Here is a 22,772-nt window from a genome sequence, read left to right as displayed (position 1 = left end):
ATTTCTGAAAAGACCAAAGGAGAGCTTCTATCAGTGTCATCCTCATCCTGGTGGGGTGGTTGACCTTGGGTCTTCAAAGGTTATGCCAGCATGCAGGTCCTACCAACCTGCTAAGGCTCTGAATTTAGCCATGAAGAGTGACAAGTTTTGTGTTCCAAGGACAATGATGGGGTTTGACCACAACAACCCATGAAGACTATCGAGGAAGGCACAAGATGAGGGTTGTATTTCAACATCCTTTAAGAAAGGACGATAATGAGAATTCATCTGTACCTTTATGAGCACTTTATGGGTTATAAAAAATCCTCCTAATAATGGTCCTATTAGGTAGAAAGTAGTGGGAGTAATTACAGATGAGGAAACTGACTCTCAGAGAAGTTTGTAGGATCCTAAGATCATGGATGTAGAAATGGAAAGCACCTTAGAGGCCAGTTATTCCATCCTTCTCATTTACAGAGAAGGAGCCAAGTCTCAGAAGACCTGTTTAAGGTCACACAGGTAGTAAATTGTAGAGCCGGAATTTGAACCCAGACTTTCTGGGACTTCAAATCTAGTATACTTTCCAGGTTATGTGCCTTTCCCATAGTTACACAGATAGAGAGTGTGGTACATTGGAAAGGGGTTAGAAGACCTGGCTTTAAACCTCAGTCCAGCTAGTTGTATGACCTTGAGCCTTGATTTCCTGACATGTAAAATGAGATATTTAGACTGGATGACCTTACAACCACTTTCAGCTATCGACCCACAGCCCTCTTAAGTAGGCAGAACGAGGATACAAACCCAGCATCTTTTTGCCCTGCTCCCTTTCCAAGCCACCTGCACTGGTCACAATTCAGCTCTTTTGAAATCATATAAACAATAAGTCACATGTTCTGCTTGAAAGAGCCTAGGAGAAGATGAAATTTTACCCTGTGAAGGCAGAGAGATGGTAAGGCTTTTGGCTGTCCCAGGACATTGGCATTTTGATGAGGACCAAAATTAAGCCAAAGGAAAGAATCTCTATTTGTGGGTTTTTTGGTACCAGTTTGGAGAATTATTTTGGTTCTGTGGCCTTGAAAACATACTGTATTGATAGCTATCTATTCTACCAATGCCTCAAGGTCAGGACAGTAGGTTTCTGCTCACTGGCTTTCAGTAATCATTAACATCCCAAGGATGTGGCACCCAAACAGGGAAGGAGAGGTTGTTGAGTTCTGCTCTTGAAAGGAACTTTTCACATCAGAGCCTGTGACTGAGAGGACAGGAAGAAACGTGTTCTTATTAATTATGAGTATTAATTTCTGGAGCATTAGAATTTCTCTCACCCTGTTAGTGATAAGAATGTGATCATGGTCTTTATCTTAGGGGATTGCACAGCCCCTGCCATATTCTGTTTTGTTTTTGTTGTTTTTAAAATAGGTTTATTTATTTTTAGCTTTCAACATTCACTTCCATAAGTTTTAAGTTTTCTCCCCTTCCCTGCCCTCCTCCTCCCCAAGGCAGCATGCATTCTGATATAGGCTCTCTATATACATTCCTATTAAGCATATTTTCACATTAGTCATGCTATATAGAAGAATTAGAATGAATTGGAGGAACCATGAGAAAGAGAAAAAATAAAACAAAATAAAAACGAAAATAGTCTGCTTTGTTCTGTATTCATACTCCATAGTTCTTTCTCTGGATGTGATGGCATTTTCCATCTAGAGTCCTTTGGAATTGTTTTAGGTCCTTGCATTCCTGAGAAGCTAAGTTTATCAGTCAGTCTTCACACGCTGTGGCTTTTACTGTATATAATGTTCTCCTGCTTCTGTTTACTTCGCTCAGCATCAGTTCATATAAGTCTTTTCAGGTTTTTCTGAAGTTCACCTGTTCATCATTTCTTATAGCACAATAGTATTTCATGACATTCCCTGCCATAATTTTAAAAACAGCTTTGTTTCAGTGTGGTGGTCTCCCCTTCCCTTTCTTGAGGCAGCTCAGGAGTGTGGGAGTAGGGTTTAATGAGATGAGCTCCAGCTCTGTGTTCAAATCCTACTTCCAATACTCACTAGCTGTGTGACTTTGGGAAAATCACTTAACCTCTCTGACTTTTAGTTATCCTAATCTGAAAAATGGAAATAGTAGCATCCACCTCTGACGGATATTAATAAGAGTAAAAATGTACATAGCTTCTACTATGTACATGCATTTTTATAAATATTATTTTATTTGATCCCCACAACCCTGGGGGGTAGGTATTATTATGATCATTTTACAGATGAAGAAACTGAGGCAAATAGACATTTAAGTGTCTTGCCCAGAGTCACACACTGTAGTGTATCTGAAGTGTCTGAAGCCAAATTTGAACTCAGGTGTTTCTGACTGCAGGCCAAGGGCTTTATCCACTGTTCTTCTAGTTGCTTGAAAGGGTAGTTGTGAAGACTGAATGAGGTAATGTACGCACAGTGCAATGTAACCTCTTAATGGGCTAGAATATACACACATACATATATACATACATACGTAGTATACGTATATATGCATGTGTGTACATGTATTTATATGTACATGTGTATATACACACACATATTCACACATATTTGTATAAATAGCATAAATAAACAATGGGCAGCTAGGAGGTGCTGTGGAAGGTTTATCTTCCTGAATTCAGGTCTAGCCTCAAGCTTACTACCTGTGTGACCCTGGGCAAGTCACTTGACCCTATTTGCCTCAGTTTTCTCATTTGTCAAATGAATTGGAGAAGGAAATGGCAAAGCACTCCAGTATCTTTGTCAAGAAAACCCCAAAAGGAATCACAAAGAGTCACACATGACTGAATAACAAAAATGATAAATCATATGAACAAATTTACATAGTAAATAAAAAGAATTGTCAATAATTATTCATAAAAGAAAGCTAGAATTTTCTTCCATTTAATCTCCAGGGGACTACGAAGGTCAGCTACCTCGCCCATGCTTCCCTATGGCTGAGCTTGAGTATCTCCATTGTGTTATTTGGTACCTGAACTTGGGGCAACTCAGGTTCCTGACCAGTGTCTTTCTCCTCCTTTCCCCTCACTTAGAACAAATGATCATGAGTTTGGTGTGGTTTTTTTTTAAAGGATAACTGTGTCAATATCATTGGTTTCCTTTGTAAATCTGTGTATTTTATTTTATGCATTTAAAACCATTCTTCCAAGATGAGGTCCCTAGGCTATTTCTCCAGATTGCAAAATGGTCCAAGACACATACACAAAAATTAAGAACCTTTGCTTCAGAATCCTAGCTCTTCAAGCTCACTTCCACCTCTTCTCTTCCAACTCTCTAGTTGTACAGTGGATTCAAGTAATTTAGCCAAGAAGACCAGTTCTAATTGGCAGAGCCAGGAGCCTTGGATTTGGAATTTGAGGATCATAGATCTAGAGATGGAAGGGATCCCAGAAACCATCCAGCCTAACCCTATCATTTTATGAATGAGGAAACAGAGCCCAAAGACACTGTCCAAGGTCATACAACTGGTACAAAGCAAAGTGCCACTTTCATAATCGATCAGTGAGTATTTGTCAAAGGTCTGTTGTGGACAAGGAATTATGTGGGGAAGGAGCAGAGAGAAAGCAGTTATAAGTCCATCAGGAGCAAAGATTCTGGGTGCCAACATGTCACCTTCCCGCTCAAAAACTCTAGGTCCTTCCTGTTGCTTCTAAGATAAACTACAGACCTCACTGTTTGGCATTTAAAGTCTTTTACAGCCAGACTCCAACCTCTGTTTCCAGCTTTATCATTTATTACTCACTTCCACTCACTCCACAGTCTAGCCAGACTGGTCTTCCTGTTGTTCATCATACACAACACACCATCTCCCATGTTGGTGCCATCGTATGAGCAGTCCTTCGTGCCCAGAATGCTTTCCTCGCTTTATGGTTGTTGTTAGTCATGTCTGACTCTTCGTGATCCCATGAACCAGACTGTCCATGGGGTTTTCTTGGTAAAGATACTGGAGTGATTTACCATTTCCATCTCCAGTGCATTAAGGCAAACTGAGGTTTATTGATGCCCAGGGTCACACAGCTAGTAAGAGTCTGAGGTTAGATTTGAATTCAGGTCTTCTTGACTCCAGGCCTGGCACTCTATCCACTGTGCCACCTCATTGACTCCAAGGCAAATGGAGGTTAAATGATTTGCCCAAGGTCTCACCACTAATGATTGACTGAGGCTGGATTCAGATTCAGGTCTTCCTGATTTCCCAAACCTTCCAAACTCAGCCCAAGCACTGCCTTCTACTGAAGGCTGATTTTCCCCCAGTTGCTAGTACCTCCCTTCCAATATTACCTTCCGTTTAACTGATCTATAGTGATATATGCACGTCTCCCCCAATAGATCTTCGAGGGAAGGGACTTTTATCTCCATATCCCCAGCACCCAGCCTGATGCCTGACACAAAGTAGTTGCTTAAAAAAAATGCTTGTTGATTGATCACAGGATCTAGAACTGTAAAGAACCTAAGAAATTATCTAGTCTACCTCACTCCACTCCTTATTAAAGAAGACATTGGTGTCTAGGGATATGAAGTGATTTACCTGAGGTTATCAGGGAGCAAATAAGTTGCAGAGTAAGGATCTGAACCCATCTTGTGACTCCAAACCTAGGGCTTTTCTCACTATACCATATTATCTATGTTAGAACTTCTATCCTAGAATTTGAACCCTGACTTCCCCAGGGTTTTAAAAGGAGAACCAGGATGTTAGAATTGGAAGGGAAGAGGATAAAGCATGGTAGCCAGGCTGAGACTAGGGTCCAGTGTTCTAGCCTAGAGTTGGTCTGCACACTCTTTTCTGACTGTTTCATGGAAAAGTAATCTATCCTCCAAAGGAAAATTAACCACTTCTTCTGCCCTTTCTCTTTTTCTGACTCCTTGTCTGGTGGGCACAGCTTGGGAGCCGTGTCAGATGTCACTGCTGCTGGTGTGATTGGGACAGGGACCCACAACACGGGAATCAAGCATGGCATTTTGCCCACTCAGGTGAGAATGGAGTTCCATGTCAGTATCCCATGCTAATGGTGGGTAATTCACAAAATCCTGCGTTCAGGGTGAGGAATGAAAGTGGGAAAAAACCATCCATTCTTGTTCCTGGGAGAGCCAACTCTTCTTACGAGGGGGAGAATTCTAGAGTCAGGTGCAAAGTTTCAGTTCTGTGGCTGAAATCTGTCAAGGATTAAGGCTGCTACCCTGAGCCACAGTTTACTTAGGAGCCTTTATCCTTCCTAAGATGGTATTTTGCTATGAGACTTCAAGAAGATGAAATTAATCTTCAATGCCTTGGTTACCTTAAAAAAGGTGAATTTATGATAGATATCAAATAATAATTAGCACTTTATCAGTGGGATAGAGTGCTTTAGGTAGGGTTTTAGAATAGAGAAAACCTGGATTCAAATCTATCCCACATTTGGCACTAGCTGTATGACCTTGGATAAATTCTGTACCCTCTGAATCTCAATTTTCTAATCTGCCAATTAGAAATCATTTTCTATGTAATATGCACCTCACACGATTGTAGTGAGGCTCAATTGAGATAATATATATAAAGCACTCAGCGAACCTTAAATCCCTATAGAAATTATTGTTGTTATTATCATGAATGAATGGGAAAAAGCACTTATTAGGCACCTATTGTATATACCAGTTACTGTACTAAGTACTGGGGATACAAAGAGCAGGCCCACTCTGAGCTTATATCCTAATGGGGGAAAACAAAACATAGGAGCATCTTAACCAGGGAGGGGCATTTTGGATAGAGAAGCCACAGGGATACTGAGTCACCGAGCAGTTGATTGACACATTATTTCCTGGCATGGTAGTATTGATCTGATTACTATTCTCTGAGCTAGAGACAGAAAGGGGTGGAGGGAAGGGAACCTAGCATATGCTATGGCAAGACAACCAGATGCTTGGGGAGCAGCAGTGGGGGTTAGGTCTGGGGCAGGCTAGCAGTGGTCAGGTGCCCCAGTCAGAAGGCCAAGGCATCAGGACAGTAGCCAACTGCTATAAAGCAGATTCACTAGACCACTACTCTTTTGGAACCCAGTCCTTCAGGGATTATGCTGCTCTCAGGGGTAGTAAGTAATACAGTGAGTACCTTGCAAAGTCCTGGGTTCTCACATAGACAAATAGATAACCAGACATCATGGTTGGCCTATTACTGCATGGAGTAGGAGATTGAACTAGATGGTTCCTAAGTTCTCATCCACCTCTGAGGGGCAGTAAATATAGTGGAAATGCTGGTGATCTTCAAGTCAGGAATCCTGACTCTGACCTTGCCAAAGCCGTTTGGTAATGGAGAAGTCCATCAACTTCTCAAGGTCAGTTTCCTCATCTGTAAAATGGTCATTCATCCAGTAAGCATTTTAAAGCATCTACTATGTGCTAGGTACTGGGAATATGATGACTAAAATAAAATATTTACTGCCCTAAAAACACTCAATGTTCTATGGGGGAAAGGGCAGGGTGCAACATTTGCTCAGAAAACTTAATATAAGATATATAGAAAGGAGATAGAAAAAATTTTGATGGAGGGATGGGAGCCAACAACAATCAGGATAGTTTCCTACAGGAAGTGGGCCTTGAGCTGAGTCTTATAAGAAGCTAACAATACTACAGAGCCAAAGTGAAGACCTCCATTACCAAGGTCTGTAGATTTCACCTTATAAATCTCTCAAATATGCCCCTTTTCTCCTCTGACACTGCCACCACCCTGGTCCAGGCCTTCATCACCCCAAGCCTTGATTATTGCAATAATCTGCTGGTGGATCTGGAGGTCTCGAGTCTCTCCTTATTCCAATCCATCCTCTATTCAGCCACCAAAGTGATTTTCCTAAAGTGACAGATGTGTCACACACACACACACACACACACACACACACACACACACACACACTCACACACTCACACACACACACACACACTCACACTCACACTCACACCATCCCCACTCCATATACTCAGACCCAATCATATTGCTTCCCCACTCAGTGAACTCCCATGGCTCCCTATTGCCTTCAGAAGCAAATACAAAGTGCTTTGTTGGCAATTCAACGCCCTTCATGACCTAACCCCTTCCTACCTTTCCAGTTTTCTTACATCTTATTCTCCACATGTACCCCAAACCAGTGACACTGGCCTCTTTTCTTCCCCACAAACAAGACACCGCATCTCTTGGCTCTGGGCATTTTCTCTGATCATCTCCCATACCTAGAACACTCTCCCTCCTTATCTCTGCCTCCTGGACTCTACAGCTTCCTTTAAGTCCCAACTAAAATCCCATTTTCTACAGGAAGCCTTTCCCAACCCCTCTTAATTCTAGTGTCTTTCCTCTGTTAATTATTTCCTATTTATCCTGTACTGAGTTTGATTGTATATATTTACTTGTTGGTTTTCTCCCCTATTGGATTATGAGTTCTTTGAGGGCAGGGATTGTCTTTTTGTATCGCCAACATCCAGCACAGTGCCTGGCACATAGTAGGGACTTGTTATTGTTCAGTTGTTTTAGTTGTGACCTCATCTGGGGCTTGCTTGGCTAAGATATTGGAATGGCTAGTCATTTCCTCTTCTAGTTCATTTTACAGATGAGGAAACTGAGACAACCAGGGTTAAGCGACTTGCCCCGAGGTGTACAACTACTAAGTGTCTGAGGCCAGATTTAAATTTAGGGTGGAGAATCTTCTTGACACCAGGCCTGGCACTCTATCTACTGTACGACCTAGCTGCCTGTAGGTGCTTAATAAATGTTTATTGAGTGATCGAGAAAAAACATTCTGGACATGGGGGACAACCTGGGAGTTAGAAGACTGTCTTTGGACTCCTTTAGGGCAGCTGTGTGGACAGAATGCCAAGTCAGAAAGAACTAAGTTCAAATCTGGCCTCAGACACTTACTAGCTGTGTGATCCTAGGCAAGTCATTTCACCCTGTTTTCCTCAGTTTCCTCATCTGTAAAGTCACCTGGAGAAAGAAAAGGCAAAGCACTCCAGTATCTTTATCAAGAAAACCCCAAATGGGGTCATGGAATTAGACATGACTGAAATGACTGCACAAGAAACATCCTGACTTTAAACCCAATATTTGTTATCTACTGTACCCTTTAGTTGTCTCATAATCTAAGGTTTAGTTGGGTTCCTGAACTCCAGAGATAAAACAGGACACCAAAATTCATTTATATTCTATGTGAAATCTCAGCTTTTTAAAAAAACCTTTTCTGGATCCTTCCTGTGCCCAGCTGGAAAGAGGTCTTATTCTACCGCACAAGTTGGACTATGGTTAATCAGAAATTAGTTCAGCGTAATCTGGTCTTTCACCCTGAGCATAACAGCACCAGCTGCACTTGTCAAAAGCAATTTTCCTCCAAATCAGCAGGTAACAAGGTGTGGAGGAACATTTGAAGGCGGGAATAAGAGAGAGTTTTAATTTGGAAATGAAGGCCAAAAGGGAAGTTACAGTTAATTTCCCAAGTGCCACCTGCTGTCTTGGGCTCCCTGCCTTTTCCCCCAAACAAAGAAAGCCTAGAAATGAGTGGGGCTGAGGATGGACTTTCCAGCCCACCATGATACAGAATCACCAGCATAATAGCTAATATTATTTAAAGGATCTTAGGGCCTATCAAGGTCAACCTCATTATTTGACAGATGAGAAAACTGAGGTGCAAAAAAGTGAAGGGACTTGTTCTAGGTCACAGAGGTAGTAACTGCAAGAGGTGAGACAACAACATCTTTCCATTTCACAAATGAGGAAACTGATGCCCAGGAAGATAAAATAATTAGCCAACGTCCTACAGGCAGCAAGCTTCTGAGGCTGGATTTGAACCTCTATCCTCCAACGTTCCTGACAATACACTTCCTCTTCATTTTACAAAGTTAACCTTCACGAGCTCACTTAATCCTCATGACAACCTTGTGAAGCAGATGCTAGGGCTAGGAGGGCTGCTGGAGATAGTCTAGTCCATCTCTCTTTTAATTCATTTATTTTTTTGTCAGTCTGGAAAAAGTTCCAATGCTTTTTCTCCTTTTTTTAGGTTTGGCTTAAATTTTTTTTTTCAGTGAACACAAATCCACCTTCTTTTCCTCTCACCTTTCCTCCCATTGTCTTTGAAAAAGAAAGAAATCAAAACCTTTATCATGACTGTGCAGTCTCTCATTTTACAGGTGAGGAAACCCTGAGACTCAGAGGGGTCAGGTGACTTGTGGTCTTGTGGTTCACTTATGTCCAGCTCTTTATGACCCTATTTGGGGTTTTCTTGGCAAGGATACTGGAATGGTTTGCTATTTTCTTCTCTGGGGGATTAAGGCAAACAAGGTTAAGTGACTTGCCTAGGGTCATACAGCCAGTAAGAGTCTGAAGTCAAATTTGGAAACAGAAAAACAAAAGGTTTTGACCACTGGGCTGCCCTGTGACTTATACTTTAGGTCAAAGAGAGACTAACTCCAAGTCCCTAGTCCCCTCAACCAAGTAAATAAAGGTTGGACCAGGAATCAGGAAGACTTGATTTCATAAGTGATCTCAGACACTCAGCTGTGTAATGTTGGACAAGTCACTTAATCTCTTTTCACCTCAATTCATCAACTATAAAATGGGGATAACAATAGTCCCTCTTGGTTTGTTGTGAAAATCTAATGAAATAATATTTGAAAAGTACATAGCACCATCCCTGATACATAGTAGGTGCCTAATAAATGCTTCCTTCTTCCCTCCTTCCCTCCTTCCTTTGCCCCCTTCAAAAGTGGAAATATCTCTCACCTAAGAAGTGTCTTCTCATATTTTATAACAATCCTCAAAGAGAAGACAAAATTCCACAACCAAAAGATGAAAGTACATAGTTTGATTGCTTTTTTAAAATCTACCAAATAACAGCAGTGATGAGGTAGATGCAGGGGCCCCTTGGACAGTTATTTTCCCCAACCCAATCACTATGTCTTTATCTCTCTAATTCCCCTTTTCCATCTAGTTCAAGGTGTACAAAGAGAAATTCTTCTTAATTGAATCAAACAGGAAGAGATTCTTACTCATTTACTCTAATGCTCTGAGTCACAGGAAATTAAGATCCCTCTCTGAAGCTGATTAAGTTTCAGGAAGACTGATTAGGTCTTTACAAGTAAAAATAAGGACTCTAGACTGAAATATTTCCTTAACATTACTTCTTAATATTTTAGGACTTGAATAAGGCCTTAATCTTATATGCCCACACTTTGGAAAGCAATCCATATTTGTATTTATTCCTTGTGTGTGTGCAAAAAATTAGGATTTAGGGATTAGGAATTTGGGGATTTAGGGAATTAGGGATTTTTTCATTCTTTGTACTTGGACTCGAAGTACCTGGCAAGGAACTGTTAGTTAATTGGTTGATCGAATGTTAATCAGATGCTCTCAGGGGCAGACAGAATGTATCTGGTTGGTGGGAGTAATCCAGGGTTGAGTGATGATCCAAGGAATGATCTTTGTTTGGACAACGGGGGCAAGTCTAGGGGATAGGGTATAGTCAAAATGGTTCACTAAAGGGTCAAGATAGAGAAAGGTGGAAAGGATAGATGCTGCAGAAGTTTTTGGCCTGGGAAAGAACTTAGGATGGAGGTATTAGAAGTCATGAAGAGGGTAAAAACAGGGTTAGGTGTCATAAGGCAGAGGGAAAGATGGAGTGATAGAAGGTTATGATCAGCTAAGGCAGCAAGGGATGCTTCTACCCCTGCCAAGGGTGCAGTTTTATCAGAAGGGAGCCCAGAACTCAATGAGAGCTAGACGACAGAAGGAAGGAGAAAGAAAAAGGTTTAAGATGCCAGGAAGTTTGTTAATTATTGAACAAGCATGCCGAAGGGTTGGACAGATATGGAGTTGGACATTGGGGGCTGAATAAGGTGGGAGATAGGGGATCTGGCAGTTGGGGATTACGTATCTATGAATCAGGGTGTGTACTTCTATAGCTGGGGGTTCAGTATCATTGGGATTGTGAAAGTATGGTGAAGTGGGAACATGCTAACCATTGAGGAATGAAACCAGGTAGAGTATCAGTGGCTGGAGAGTGATCCCCTGAGGTAGGCAGATGATTAGACTTTTCAAGGCTCTCCCTCAGCATCCAACCTTGGAGCAGGTGGTGATCTGTCAAGGTTCAGGAGGTCTATCAGACAGCAGGCATGAATAGTGAAAGTGGGTCAGCTGTAGGAAAGGCCTCTACAGAACTGGAAAAATCTCTGGAGACAAAAGGTTCTCGTCTATGGCCTAGATACGAGATGAATTGGGAGGCACCCCGGAGGTGGAAAGAGAGACCAAGAAGCCAGTGGATTGATACGGGACTCCCTAGGGCAGAGACAGCATTCAGAATGTGTATGACCTGGAGCAGGACTCCTGGGGAAGCCTCAAAGACCCCAGGAATCAGGTGGCCAGGATTAAGGCCAAGGCCCCTGTGACACTGCCCATAGTTCCTCAGCTAACTAGCAGCAGATTCAAAAGCTAGGAATCAAACCCTGGTTTATTGACTATCATTCTGGCGTTTGCAACAATTTGTTTGCTTTTCCTCATCTGACTGAGGCACATGTGTACACACCTGTGTGTGTGTAAACACACCCACATACACTCAGGTATGGCTGAATATACTTGCTTTGTATTTCACTTTTCCCAGATACATCTTTGTGTTGGCAGAGCTGACATTCTTAGAACTATTTCGTAGTAGTAGAAAGTATTGCTGCCTTTGGGATATGGAGGTACCAAGATCCAAGCCCCATAGCCAAGCAATAGAAAAGAAACAGGATGAGACCATGAGACCTTGCCCATTACCTCTTCCTTCCTGTGCTCCTCAGGCTTCGCCTAAACAAAAGTCCAGAGTCCAAGGGGTTTCGGCTTTTTCCTAGGGGTAGTACCAACATCCAGAATGTCCATATTTGCAGTTGTGTTCTACTCCCAATATTTGACTTTTAACCCAACACAGCTGAGTTGACTGCCTCTATGGCCTAAATTGGGGTGCTGTTCACTCTCTGTCTTCCCAAGGCTTCGTGGAATTGGAGGTTCACGATCTCATTTAAAAAGTAGTGCTGGCCATTCACCTTTGGGCTCCTGGCTCTCCAGAAAAGCATGAGCTACCCCCCCTCAGATACTATCCCATTTTCTGATCCCCAGTCACTCAGGTCCTGTGAGCGTGGGCCGGTATGATTGTCAGAGCAGGAAGGTTGATGGGGATGAGATGTGGGTTTCTTTTTCTCTCCGTACTAGGTGGTGGCATTAACTCTACTAACAGCAGAAGGAACCATAATCGAGTGCTCTGAGACCAGCAATGAGGACATATTCAAGGCTTCCCTCGTGCATCTTGGCTGCCTTGGTATCATACTCACCATCACCTTCCAGTGTGTGCCCCAATTCCATTTACAACAGACCTCCTTTCCTTCCACCCTTAAAGAGGTATGCTTTTCTCCTTCCACCTCAATGTCTCACCAAGAGTCAAGCCAGAGGGGGACTGGGAATTTGGGTTCCCCGGGCAAGTATTTTTTAAAAAACATGCCTTCAGATAAATTTCTGGAGACAAATGCCATCAAATGGATGGGGAAAAAGATGCCAGGATACCATGTAATAGCGGGGAGATGAAACTCCCCATTTATTCAGGCTGTTGCCAAGGAGGCTGATGAGGGCAGGAATAAACATTGAAGGGAAAACACAGAGTCATGAAGGGGTGGGGAGAACATATTTACAGTATAGGAAGAATGCTTCCTGTTTTTAACCTACTATTTCCCACTAAGCTTGTGAGCTATGTTTCTCAAAGATTGTAATTGCTAGTAGTACCCTCTGATTTTCACCCTAGTTCTGGCTCTGGGTGGTGCTGGTTTATCTAATCCTCCACCACTCTTAGTCCTTTTAGACCATGGATTACAGCAGTAGGACCCTCTCTCAGCAGCTTTATTTCCAGCCTGGATGGAAGAGGCAAGGAATTAAGACAGGGAGATAGATGCTGTAAGGAACATGAATTCTAGAAAGAGCTGACTTCTCTGCAAGGAATATTAACTCACATTACTTCTTTAATATCGGGGGTTCTAGTTACTGTGGTTCAGTGGTATCCAAGTTTTCGTCAACCCATTTGGGATTTTCTTAGCAGATACTGGAGTGCTTTGCCATTTCCTTCTCCAGCTCATTTTTTAGATGAGGAAACTGAGACAAATAGGTTAAATCACTTGCCCAGGGTCATACAGCTAGGAAGTATCTGAGACCAGATTTGAATTCAGGTGCTCCCATCTCCAGGGCCAACATTCATGCCCCAATCTCATCTCTTAGGTTCAAGCTAATGAAGAACAGAAGCTCCCATACATGGTAGGGACTTTGTCCAATCCTACCTAGATATTTCCTTGCTTGGTATGGGCAATAGCTGTACCTCTAACCAGAGACCTCTCCCCTTAGGAGGGCAGAGGCCTTGGCTGCCGGGCACATAACCAGTCAGGCTACATTCTCTTCCCAGAGCTGGATGTCATTGTCCTCTGCGGTGCTTCAGATACACTATTGATCTAGCAGTTATCAGTTTCCATCATATACTCCTGACAGCTATCTCCACTGCAAGGAAGCAGGATCATAAATAAAGCTGGTTCATTGTGAGCCTGGGCTGGCATTTTCAACCATTTGATTAAGGGAATTTGCTCAGTAAATAACAGGCTGGGGGCATGGTAGGGCGGCTGCCTTGAAGGTTCTCTGAAACTGCTGGGATTAGGAGATAAATCATGATAGACAGATAAGAGGACAGGTTCCCTTTTCCAGGTTTCCATAAGGTCAATCTGTTTGGAGTAATGGGGCACTTAGTACTGCACAGTGAAAAGAGCTCTGGATCTGGAATCATGGGTTCAAACTGCAGCTAAGTCACTTGCTATCTTTGTGACCCTGGACAATTCATTTCAACAGGCATTTACTAAGAGGGTAAGGAGAAGCTGAGAGAAAATAGATGTTTGTTGACTGAAAAAAAAATTTTTTAAAGCATTCATTAAGTGTTTTTTGTTATTGTGCAGTTATTTCAGTCGTGACTGACTCTTTGTGACCCCATTTGGGGTTTTCTTGGCGTATATACTGGAGAGGTTTGCTAATTTCTTCTCCAGTTCATTTTACAGATGAGGAAACTAAGGCAAACAGGGTGAAATGACCTGCCCAGGGTCACACTGCTAGTGAATGTCTGAGGCCAGATTTGAACTCAGGAAAATGAGTCTTCCTGACTCTAGACCCACCATTCTCTCTGCTGTACCACCTAGCTGCCCCATGAAGTAATGACTATATGTCAAACACTGTGCTAGTTGCAGGGGATACAAAAACAAATAACAAATCAATCCCTGCCCTTCAGGAACTTATATATTCTGCTGGAAGGGAAATAATTCATGCAGAAATAATTAGACACAAAATATGCAAAATAATGGGGGGGTATGCTAGTAAGGAAGAGTTGAGCTTTGGAGGGAGTTAGGAGTTCTAAGAGATGAAATCTAGGAGGAGATCCCACTTGGCATGGGGTGTGTAGGAAGGCGGGGTGTTAGCCTCTGCAAAGGCACAAAGATGGAAGATATGATGCTGTGCAGGTGACACAATGGATAGAGTGCCAGGCCTGGAGTCAGGAAGATCTGAGTTCAAATCTGGCCTCAGATACTTCCTAGCTGTGTGACCCTGGATAAGTTACTTAACTCTGTTTGCCTCAGTTTCCTCATCTGTAAAATGAGCTAGAGAAGAAATTAGAAAACCTCTCCAGTTATCTCTGCCAAGAAAATTCCAAATGGAGTCACAAAGAATGGGACACAACTAAAAACCGACAACATCAACAAACTCTGAGTTCTTCTGTATGTATCATCTTTAAATAATAGTATTTCAAAATATGGTTTGGCTGTTTCATTTAAGAAGTTTAATATTAATGAAAATGGGCAAAGAGAAAAAACCTCAGCCCTCCCTTGACCCTCAGCTCAAAGCCGTGCCTTGGTAGTTCATACTTTAGACCACCAGACTAAGATAATCTCTTGCAGGGCCGACCCCAGCCTAGCATGGAGGAGAGATGATGCTCTGGACCAGGTTACCAGGGTCGGTAGTCCTGACGTCCTTTATGTCAGCTCAGAGGCAAAGAAAGGAAACTCAAAAGTGCTCTGAAATGTGTACTGTTAAAACTGGTTGATTTCAGTGATGCAGCACTTGGGACCGCCCTAGGATTCAAGGGTAACCATGATTAAACACGACAAAATCTGAGAATAGTCAAGTCCAAACAGGCAGCTTAAACATGTGTGTGGGTAGTGTGTGTGTGCGTATATATATTTATATTTTATGTATATCTATAAATATATATTTATGTATTTATATTATATATTTATTTATAATATTTATACATTAATATATTTATTTATATGTGGGTGTGGGTGTACACACATATACAATTTTTATACATGTGTATGTATAGATATATGTACTCACATATACCTAAACATACACACACATACACATACACATGTACATGGAAGTTCAAGACCACCCAGTCTGAAGAAATTCAGTGGCTTCCTAGAAAACTTATTATGATTATTATCCCCATTGCATGAAAAGGGGAAACTGAAGCCAAGCAGAGATAGGTATGGCTTATCTCAGGATGGAATTCCGAGTGAGTAAGAAAACGCTCAAACAGAAATTCCATCCGGATTGTCAAGATCATTAGGTTCCTAGATTTAGAGGCAGAAGAGCCCTCAAAGGTCATCTATGCAGATTTCTTCATTTCACAGATAATGAAACCTAGAGAGGTTAAGGGATTTGCCCCACTCACTTCCTTGTTCAAGAAGCTTCATTGATTATCTATTGACTCCAAGATAAAATTATAGTTCTTCTGATTGGCATTTAAAACAGTTTATAATCTGGTGCCAACTAATCTTTTAAAATTGATTTTGTACATTAGTGCCCCTCACACCCTGTCATGCTTGTTCAGTCATTTTTCAGTCTTGTCCCACTCTTCGTGACCCCTTTTGGGGTTTTCTTGGCAAAGATACTGTAGTGGTTTGCCATTTTCTTCCCCAGGTTATTTGACTGATGAGGAAACTGAGGCAAACAGGGTTAAGTGACTTGTCCAAGGTCTCATTGTGAGTAGTTCTGAGGCCAGATTTAAGCTCACAAAGATGACTCCAAGCCCAGCACTCTATCCACTGTACCACAAGGACTTTGGATGAAAAACCTTCAGTTTTTTTTACAGGGAGATTAAGGAATTTGCCTAAGGCCACACAGCTAATTAATTTAAGAGGTTGCCAAAGCCTCTGACCCTAAGATTTCCAAACTCATTTAGCCTACTGACAGCTAAGGAAAGCATGTGTGACAACAAGATTACCAAGTGCAAAGCTAAGGGAAGAAGTCAGATTCTAAAATCACCAAATCCAGTGATTTCAAGGTTCACTAACCCTAAAACAGCCAAACCCAATCTTGCCAGTGCTGAGATTTCTGGGACCTAAGCTACTAATCCCAACCCTTGAAAATGGATACTACAGGAAACAAAGACTTGCTTCAACCTGAAATTTTCCCGGCCAAGGAATCAGTATTCATTGTTTTGAAATAAGGAAATAATGAGTGACAAGGGAAAAAATAAATTAAAAAAAACCCTGGGTAATTACTGATCCTCCCAACTGTGATATTCCTTGAGGTCAGGGCTTGCCCACTCACCCCTCCCTTCACTTTGAAGATTACTACCTTAGATGTTTGAAGAAGCCACTCCAGTATCTTTGCCAAGAGAATGGGGTCACGAAGAGTAGGGCACAACTGAAAGGACTGAACAACAAACCTTCATTGATAACATTTCTCACTCCGACTCCCCTCATTTCAAATGGAGAATGGTTTTCCGTTCTTCTCTGTTAGTCTCAGTCTTAATGATTTTTGAGACTCAGCTAAAATCCTAGTCTTCCCTGAGAAATGTATCCCATCTTCCTGCCAATTCTTTGTGGAAGGACCTATTTTGGTGACCTCTTCTAGTGCTGATTACCTTTACTCTTGGTTGACTACTGGGTTACTTATCTTTGTATTATTGATCTTTCCCCAACTAGATATGAATGCCCAAGAGCTGGATTCAGAGCGGTATTATATGTATCATGATCCTATGATCATATCTTATAGGTAACAGAAAGTCCTAGAAAAATTTTGAGGGGCAGAGTGGGAGCCAGAGGGAGAGTGACAAACTTAAAAGAGTGTTTTACTTGCTTTACAGCAGTTGGCATGAGTATCTCACTCTTCTGGATGCTTTCCTCCTATGGCTTCTAGACATGCTACCTTTTTCTGGTTCTCTTCCCCTGGTTACTTCTTATCTCACCACTTATTCTCAATTTCCTTAAATTTGGGTGTCTTCAAAGGCTCTGTCCAGAGCTTTTATCTATTCCTGAACTTTGTCCCAATCAGAAATTTCATAAACTGCCATTCCTTCAAATCCTTTCTACATATCACTCACAAATCTTGATCTCAACCTCTCAACTCTGTCTAGAGCTCAAGTTCTTTCTTTTCTTTTCCTTTTTTGGAAGCAGTTGGGGTTAAGTGACTTGCCCAGAGTCACACAGCTAGTAAATGGCTGAGGCTGGATTTGAACTCTCCAGTTACTCTATCCACTGAACCACCTAGCTGCCTCTAAGTCTTTCTTTTCAATGGTCTCTTACATAGCCCTACTTGAAAGCTCAAACTCAACATGTCTAAAGTCAAATTCCTCACCTTGATTCAGAAGAAACTGGACTGGAATCCAGCCTCTGACGCTACTAAACTGTGTAACCTTGGGTGTATAACTAAACCTCTCAAAGTCTCAATTTTCTAGTTTACAAAATGAGAATAATATTACCTACTTCACCGAGTTGTAGAGCTTTGCAAGACTCTTTGCTTAAGACTCTAAGTAATGGTAATGGCTATTATTTTGCTTCCCCCCAAATCCCTACTCCTCTCCCTAACTATTCCTTTGTATTGATGGTACTACCATTTTCTCAATCACCAAGTTCAATCTAATCCCCTGGCTGGGATTCCTACTGATGGGTAGGAATCTCACTCCTATTATTGAATCATTAGTCAAGATCTGTCTATTCCATTTCCTAAATATGTCTCGCATCCATCTTCTTTCTGATCTTACCACAAGCACCTTAGTATAAGATCTCAACAGACCATGCCTTGACTATTGTAATCATCCTAACCCTAAACTGTCTCTCAGTTTCCATTCTCCTCATCTCCAGTCGGGTCTCCATATGACTTCATATTGTCCCTAATTACTGCTTTGTTCACACCACTCCTACTCAAACCTCTTCGTTAGTTTCCCATTGACAAGCAAATAAATTGTAGACTCTTCATCAAGGCTCTTTGCAAAATCACTCCACCCTACCCTGCGGTTTTCTGCGACCCCCTACCCATGTCGTGCTCCAGCAATATCAGACAATTTGCTGTTCCCAAATACTGTCCTACCAGCTTTCTTCTGTATACTTTTGCTCTCACAATCCCCTGTACTTGAAATGGAATTCTCTTACGTGTTACCTGTTGAAATAACTCCCTTATCCTATTCTGCCTTGTACCATAATTGTTGTTTTTTTTATGAACATATGGAATCAAGAAAAGAGCCCTGAATTTGAAGTCAAAGGGATTCGGATCATATCCCAACTCTGGTTATTTAATACTTGTGTAACCTTGGGCAAGTTACTTGACTATGGACCTCATTGCCTATAAAATCAAGGGATTCGAATATATGATCTCTAACGTCTCTTTCAGGTTCTACGCATCCATTGAACATCTTATCCCACCTTTGTATCCCCAGCAGGTAGGCCAGTGCCTTTCTTACTCATAGACAGTACTTAGGATTTCATTCTCAGCACAGATCAGTGTTTCCTTTTCAACCTGGAGTCTTAGAGAATTGTTCAGACCACTGAGAGGGTGAGTGATTTGACCAGGGTCACTTGACCAGCATGAATCAACAGGAGGATTTAAACTCAAGTCTTTGTGACTCCACGGCTCACACTGTGCTTCTTCTCATTCTGCACATAGTGAGGAGTTAATAAATATTTGTTGAACTGGAGAAAGAGGGAGATGTTTGCATTAGATTTACCCTTTGTCCTTTAACAAGAGGAGATAAAACCAAGGAACTATTTGCACTCCCAATGCACAAACAGAATTGGTTCTGCCCCACACACCACATGAGATAGTGACCCCTTATCAGGGAATAGAATCCTTTGATGTAGTAAGCCACCTGACCCTGTGTCTCCTCATACTTTTTGGGAACAAACCCTACCTTACAACCAAACTGGACTGCTGGCCATCAATCACACAATATGATCATACACCTAGCGCTTCCCGCTTTTATGTCTTTACATAGGTCATTCTTTCTCTTGGAAATAGATGCCCTCATTGTAGTTGCCTAAGGGCAGCCAGACAGTACAGTGGATAGAGTGCTGGGCCTGGACTCAGGAAGACTCATCTTCCTGAGTTCAAATCTGGCCTCAAACACTAACTAGCTGTGTGACCCTGGGTGAGTCACTTAATTGTGTTTGCCTCAGTTTCCTTATCTATAAAATGAGCTGGAGAAGGAAATGGCAAACTACTCTGATATCTTTGCTAAGAAAATCCCAAATGGGGTCACAAGGAGTCAGACACGACTGAAAATGATTCAGCAACAACAGCAAAGCATTCTTGTCTGCTGAAGGTCAAGTTGAGCTCTTCCTGATGCATCTCCCCCACCCCCACCTTACCCCAGAAAAGCAGTTTCTCAGACTTCAAATTTCTCTTGGCGTTTTACTTTGACTCTTTGCATTCACAGTACTGTCTTTGGTATCATGCCTGTTTTTAATTTTTTGTTGATGTCTTCTGTTTTCATATCATCCTCCCTTCTGAATCCTTTCATGTCTTCTTACCTTCCCTTGTAGTAATGAATAAAAACAGTGGAAGAAGCAGTTCAGTAAACTGAGCAATGACCACTTGAGCCTGACAGTACGTGTCCCTGAAGTCCCTCATCTCTTCAGGGAAGGCAGAGATACATTCTCTGTTTTTGAAGCTAAGTTTGCTCATTAGAATTATACAGCATTTGGTGTCCGGTTTGTAGCTGATGGTGATGGTCTTTTGGTTGACACTGTTTTCTTTTAAATTTCTCTTTTTTTAAATTACAAACTTAACAAGCAGACGTTTCAATATGTAACAAAGAAAAGAAAAAAGGATTACATATAAAATTATGAATCAATGTTATGAACAGCCTGGGTTTATATATGTATGTATATATATATTTTAAAGTATGCATTCTCAATAGTATATTGTAGTATATGGTAAACAATATGTTAAAGTAAATAGCATATAGTAGATGTTAAGTTACAACACTGCTCTTCTTGTCAGTTCCCTTCTCAACTTTCTTCTGCTTCCTTCTGTGTATTTTTTTCCATTCTCTTTTCTTTCTTTTCTTTTGGTGCATTACTATCACTCCCTCCTCATTCCTCCTCCATGACTCTTCTTCCTCCCTCTCTCCCAGACAAATGCCTTCTATTGTAGTAAATATATTTAGTCAAGACAAACAAATTTTCCCATTGGCTATATCTGAAAGTACGTATTTCATTCTGCACCTCTCGTCCATCACTTCTCTGCCAAGAAACGTGCCTCATCAACTGTCTTCTGGAGTGATTAGTGTTCATTATGTTAGAGTCATTAAGTCTTTCAGAATTATTTTCCTTTAGATTGTTGAGTCATTATAGACATTATATTCATGGTATGGTTTACCTTACTCTGCTTCTCTGAATTCTTAATATTCATCATTTCTTGTGGCATATTATATACTATTTGTGCATCCATGTTTCATACACTCCTTCCATTAGACTGTAAGTTTCTAAATGACAGAGTTTGTCTGTTTCATCCTTGTACTGAACCTGAGCCTTGTGTTGAGTCTGAGAGGGAGCTCAAGGGGTTGAAGTGATCCATGACTACTTGGAATTCTCTTAAACCTACTAATTGGTGGCCTGAAGCTTCTAGCAATTTAAGTTGACTGTGACAAGGAGATAGATCTTCTTGTATTTTCTCTCAAACCTTTCTGCTCACTCTCTAGTTATGTTTTTCCTTTAAACAAGGGGAGAACCTCAAAGGGAACTTGGGTCCTTCAATGAATGAGTTTTGGCTTTCAGTACAGCCCAGATGGTCTTCTTCCAGACAATCACTGTAATGTAGGCACAGCTCCTGCACTAGCTCCTTTCTCCTAGAAATCCTTTTACTTTTCAGCTAACGGAGGGCCATGTGCCCTTCCCAACATTTCTGGTTGGGATTCTAGGATTCAGACTCTGCTACAGCTTTCCCCCTCCTACATATACCTATCAATGTTAGTAACTAGGGCAAATAGCATGAAATCAGCTTAAACCAGGACACTTGAAGGGCCATGGCTAAATGATGGAGAAGAAGGGAAAGGAAAGAAGTGGGTCCAGGCTAGAGAGGAGCTCTCCAGCTATGGCTGTGAGAAGCAGATCATCTGGTAGTTTCCTAACTTTTTAGGCAGTTAGGTGGCATAGGGAAGGGGAGTGCAGTGTATGCTGTAAGACATGCGGTTATGAAGACTGAGTTCAAATGCTGCCTCAGGTACGTACTGGCTGTGACCACAGGCAAGTCATTTAAATCTGTCCCAGCCTTAGTTTCCCCATCTGCAAAATGGGGATAGTAATAATAGTAGTACTTACCTTACAGAATTTTGGGGATGATCCCATAAGATAATGTGCAAAGGGCTTTGTAAACCTTAAAGCACTATATAAGTATTAGATATTATTATTTTACTAATTTTTCTTGCTAACTAGGTACTGAGGTTTGTTGTGTCTTTGCCACCAAAGGATTACAAATGCTTTCAGTGCTTACTAAATTTAACACCTTGAATCAAAGTTCTATTTACCCTACCTTAGTTATAGCTCTGCTCATCTTGACAACCAAGTAGGATGACTGCTTCAGTCTCTTCCTCAATGTTCTCCTGGCCTTGACCTTTACTCCCCCCCTATTAAGAATAAACATTAAAGCTAAAACTCATTCTCTGAGTCCACCATTATGACTAGTTTAATTAACCGTCTCATCTGAACCTAGTGATGGCTCTTGATAACAGTGATGTGTGTTGTAGCTGGTGCTTTGGTAGCAATAAGCAATTATTGAGGTATCTATCATAACTGTGTTACTCTTCATTAAATGCAAAATGAAAGAAAAGGGGCAATTCAGGGGCATCCCTGCTGATGACAGGATGGAGAGATTAACAAACTCGGGTGCTTGCCTTCAAGAAGACAGTTCTCAAGATAATATAATGGTCTTACTCTATTACTATCTCACCCCACTGGAAAATTAGACTTCATCCCAGGATCCTCAGCTCCAACATCAAGAACTTTTGATTTTATCTTGCCAGGAACCAGGTCACCATGCCATAGTCACTTCCTATACGTGTTCTGGGTAGATATTCTTTCCCCAGTCCCCTCCCCTTTCTAACATTCCTTTATATGTTGTGTTTCCTCTTTAGAATGAAAGATACTTGGAGAGAAAAAGGCAGAGATTGCCTAGCTTACATTTATATCTCTAACACAGCATACAGTAAGCACTTAATAAATGCTTCATCTATTCATCTAGTATATAGAAAAATATTCGTTCTAAGATTCTGTCCCTTTAAAAAATCATTTATTTAAAAATTATGAATTCCAAAATTTTCTCTCTGCCTTTAGCCTCTCCCTCTCCCTCTCCCTCTCCCACTGAGAAGACAAGTAGTATGATAATATGTAATATGATATGATACATGTGAAGTCATGCAAAACACATTTCCATATTAGCCACATTGCAAAATAAATGCAAGAAAAATAAAGTGAAAAAATAAGCTG

The 22,772-nt window shown here is 41.3% G+C and overlaps 1 protein-coding gene across 5 annotated transcripts in view; it reads left to right on the top strand.

Annotated features, from left to right (window-relative positions):
- The window catches only part of LOC140520134 (L-gulonolactone oxidase), a 54,454-nt gene that overhangs the window by 7,228 nt on the left and 24,454 nt on the right, over positions 1-22,772 (top strand). For 4 of the 5 annotated variants that reach the window (XM_072633846.1, XM_072633848.1, XM_072633847.1 and 1 more), the window contains exons 5-6: positions 4,889-4,979; positions 12,202-12,387. In XM_072633846.1, the coding sequence (XP_072489947.1) occupies positions 4,889-4,979; positions 12,202-12,387 (277 nt within the window). The remainder of the gene's footprint in view (positions 1-4,888; positions 4,980-12,201; positions 12,388-22,772) is intronic. The other variant, XM_072633849.1, reaches the window with a different exon arrangement.

The sequence above is a fragment of the Notamacropus eugenii genome, chromosome 1 (assembly GCF_028372415.1).
Source record: "Notamacropus eugenii isolate mMacEug1 chromosome 1, mMacEug1.pri_v2, whole genome shotgun sequence".
In the NCBI taxonomy this organism is placed as follows: domain Eukaryota; kingdom Metazoa; phylum Chordata; class Mammalia; order Diprotodontia; family Macropodidae; genus Notamacropus; species Notamacropus eugenii.
This window is presented reverse-complemented; position numbering and strand designations above follow the sequence as displayed.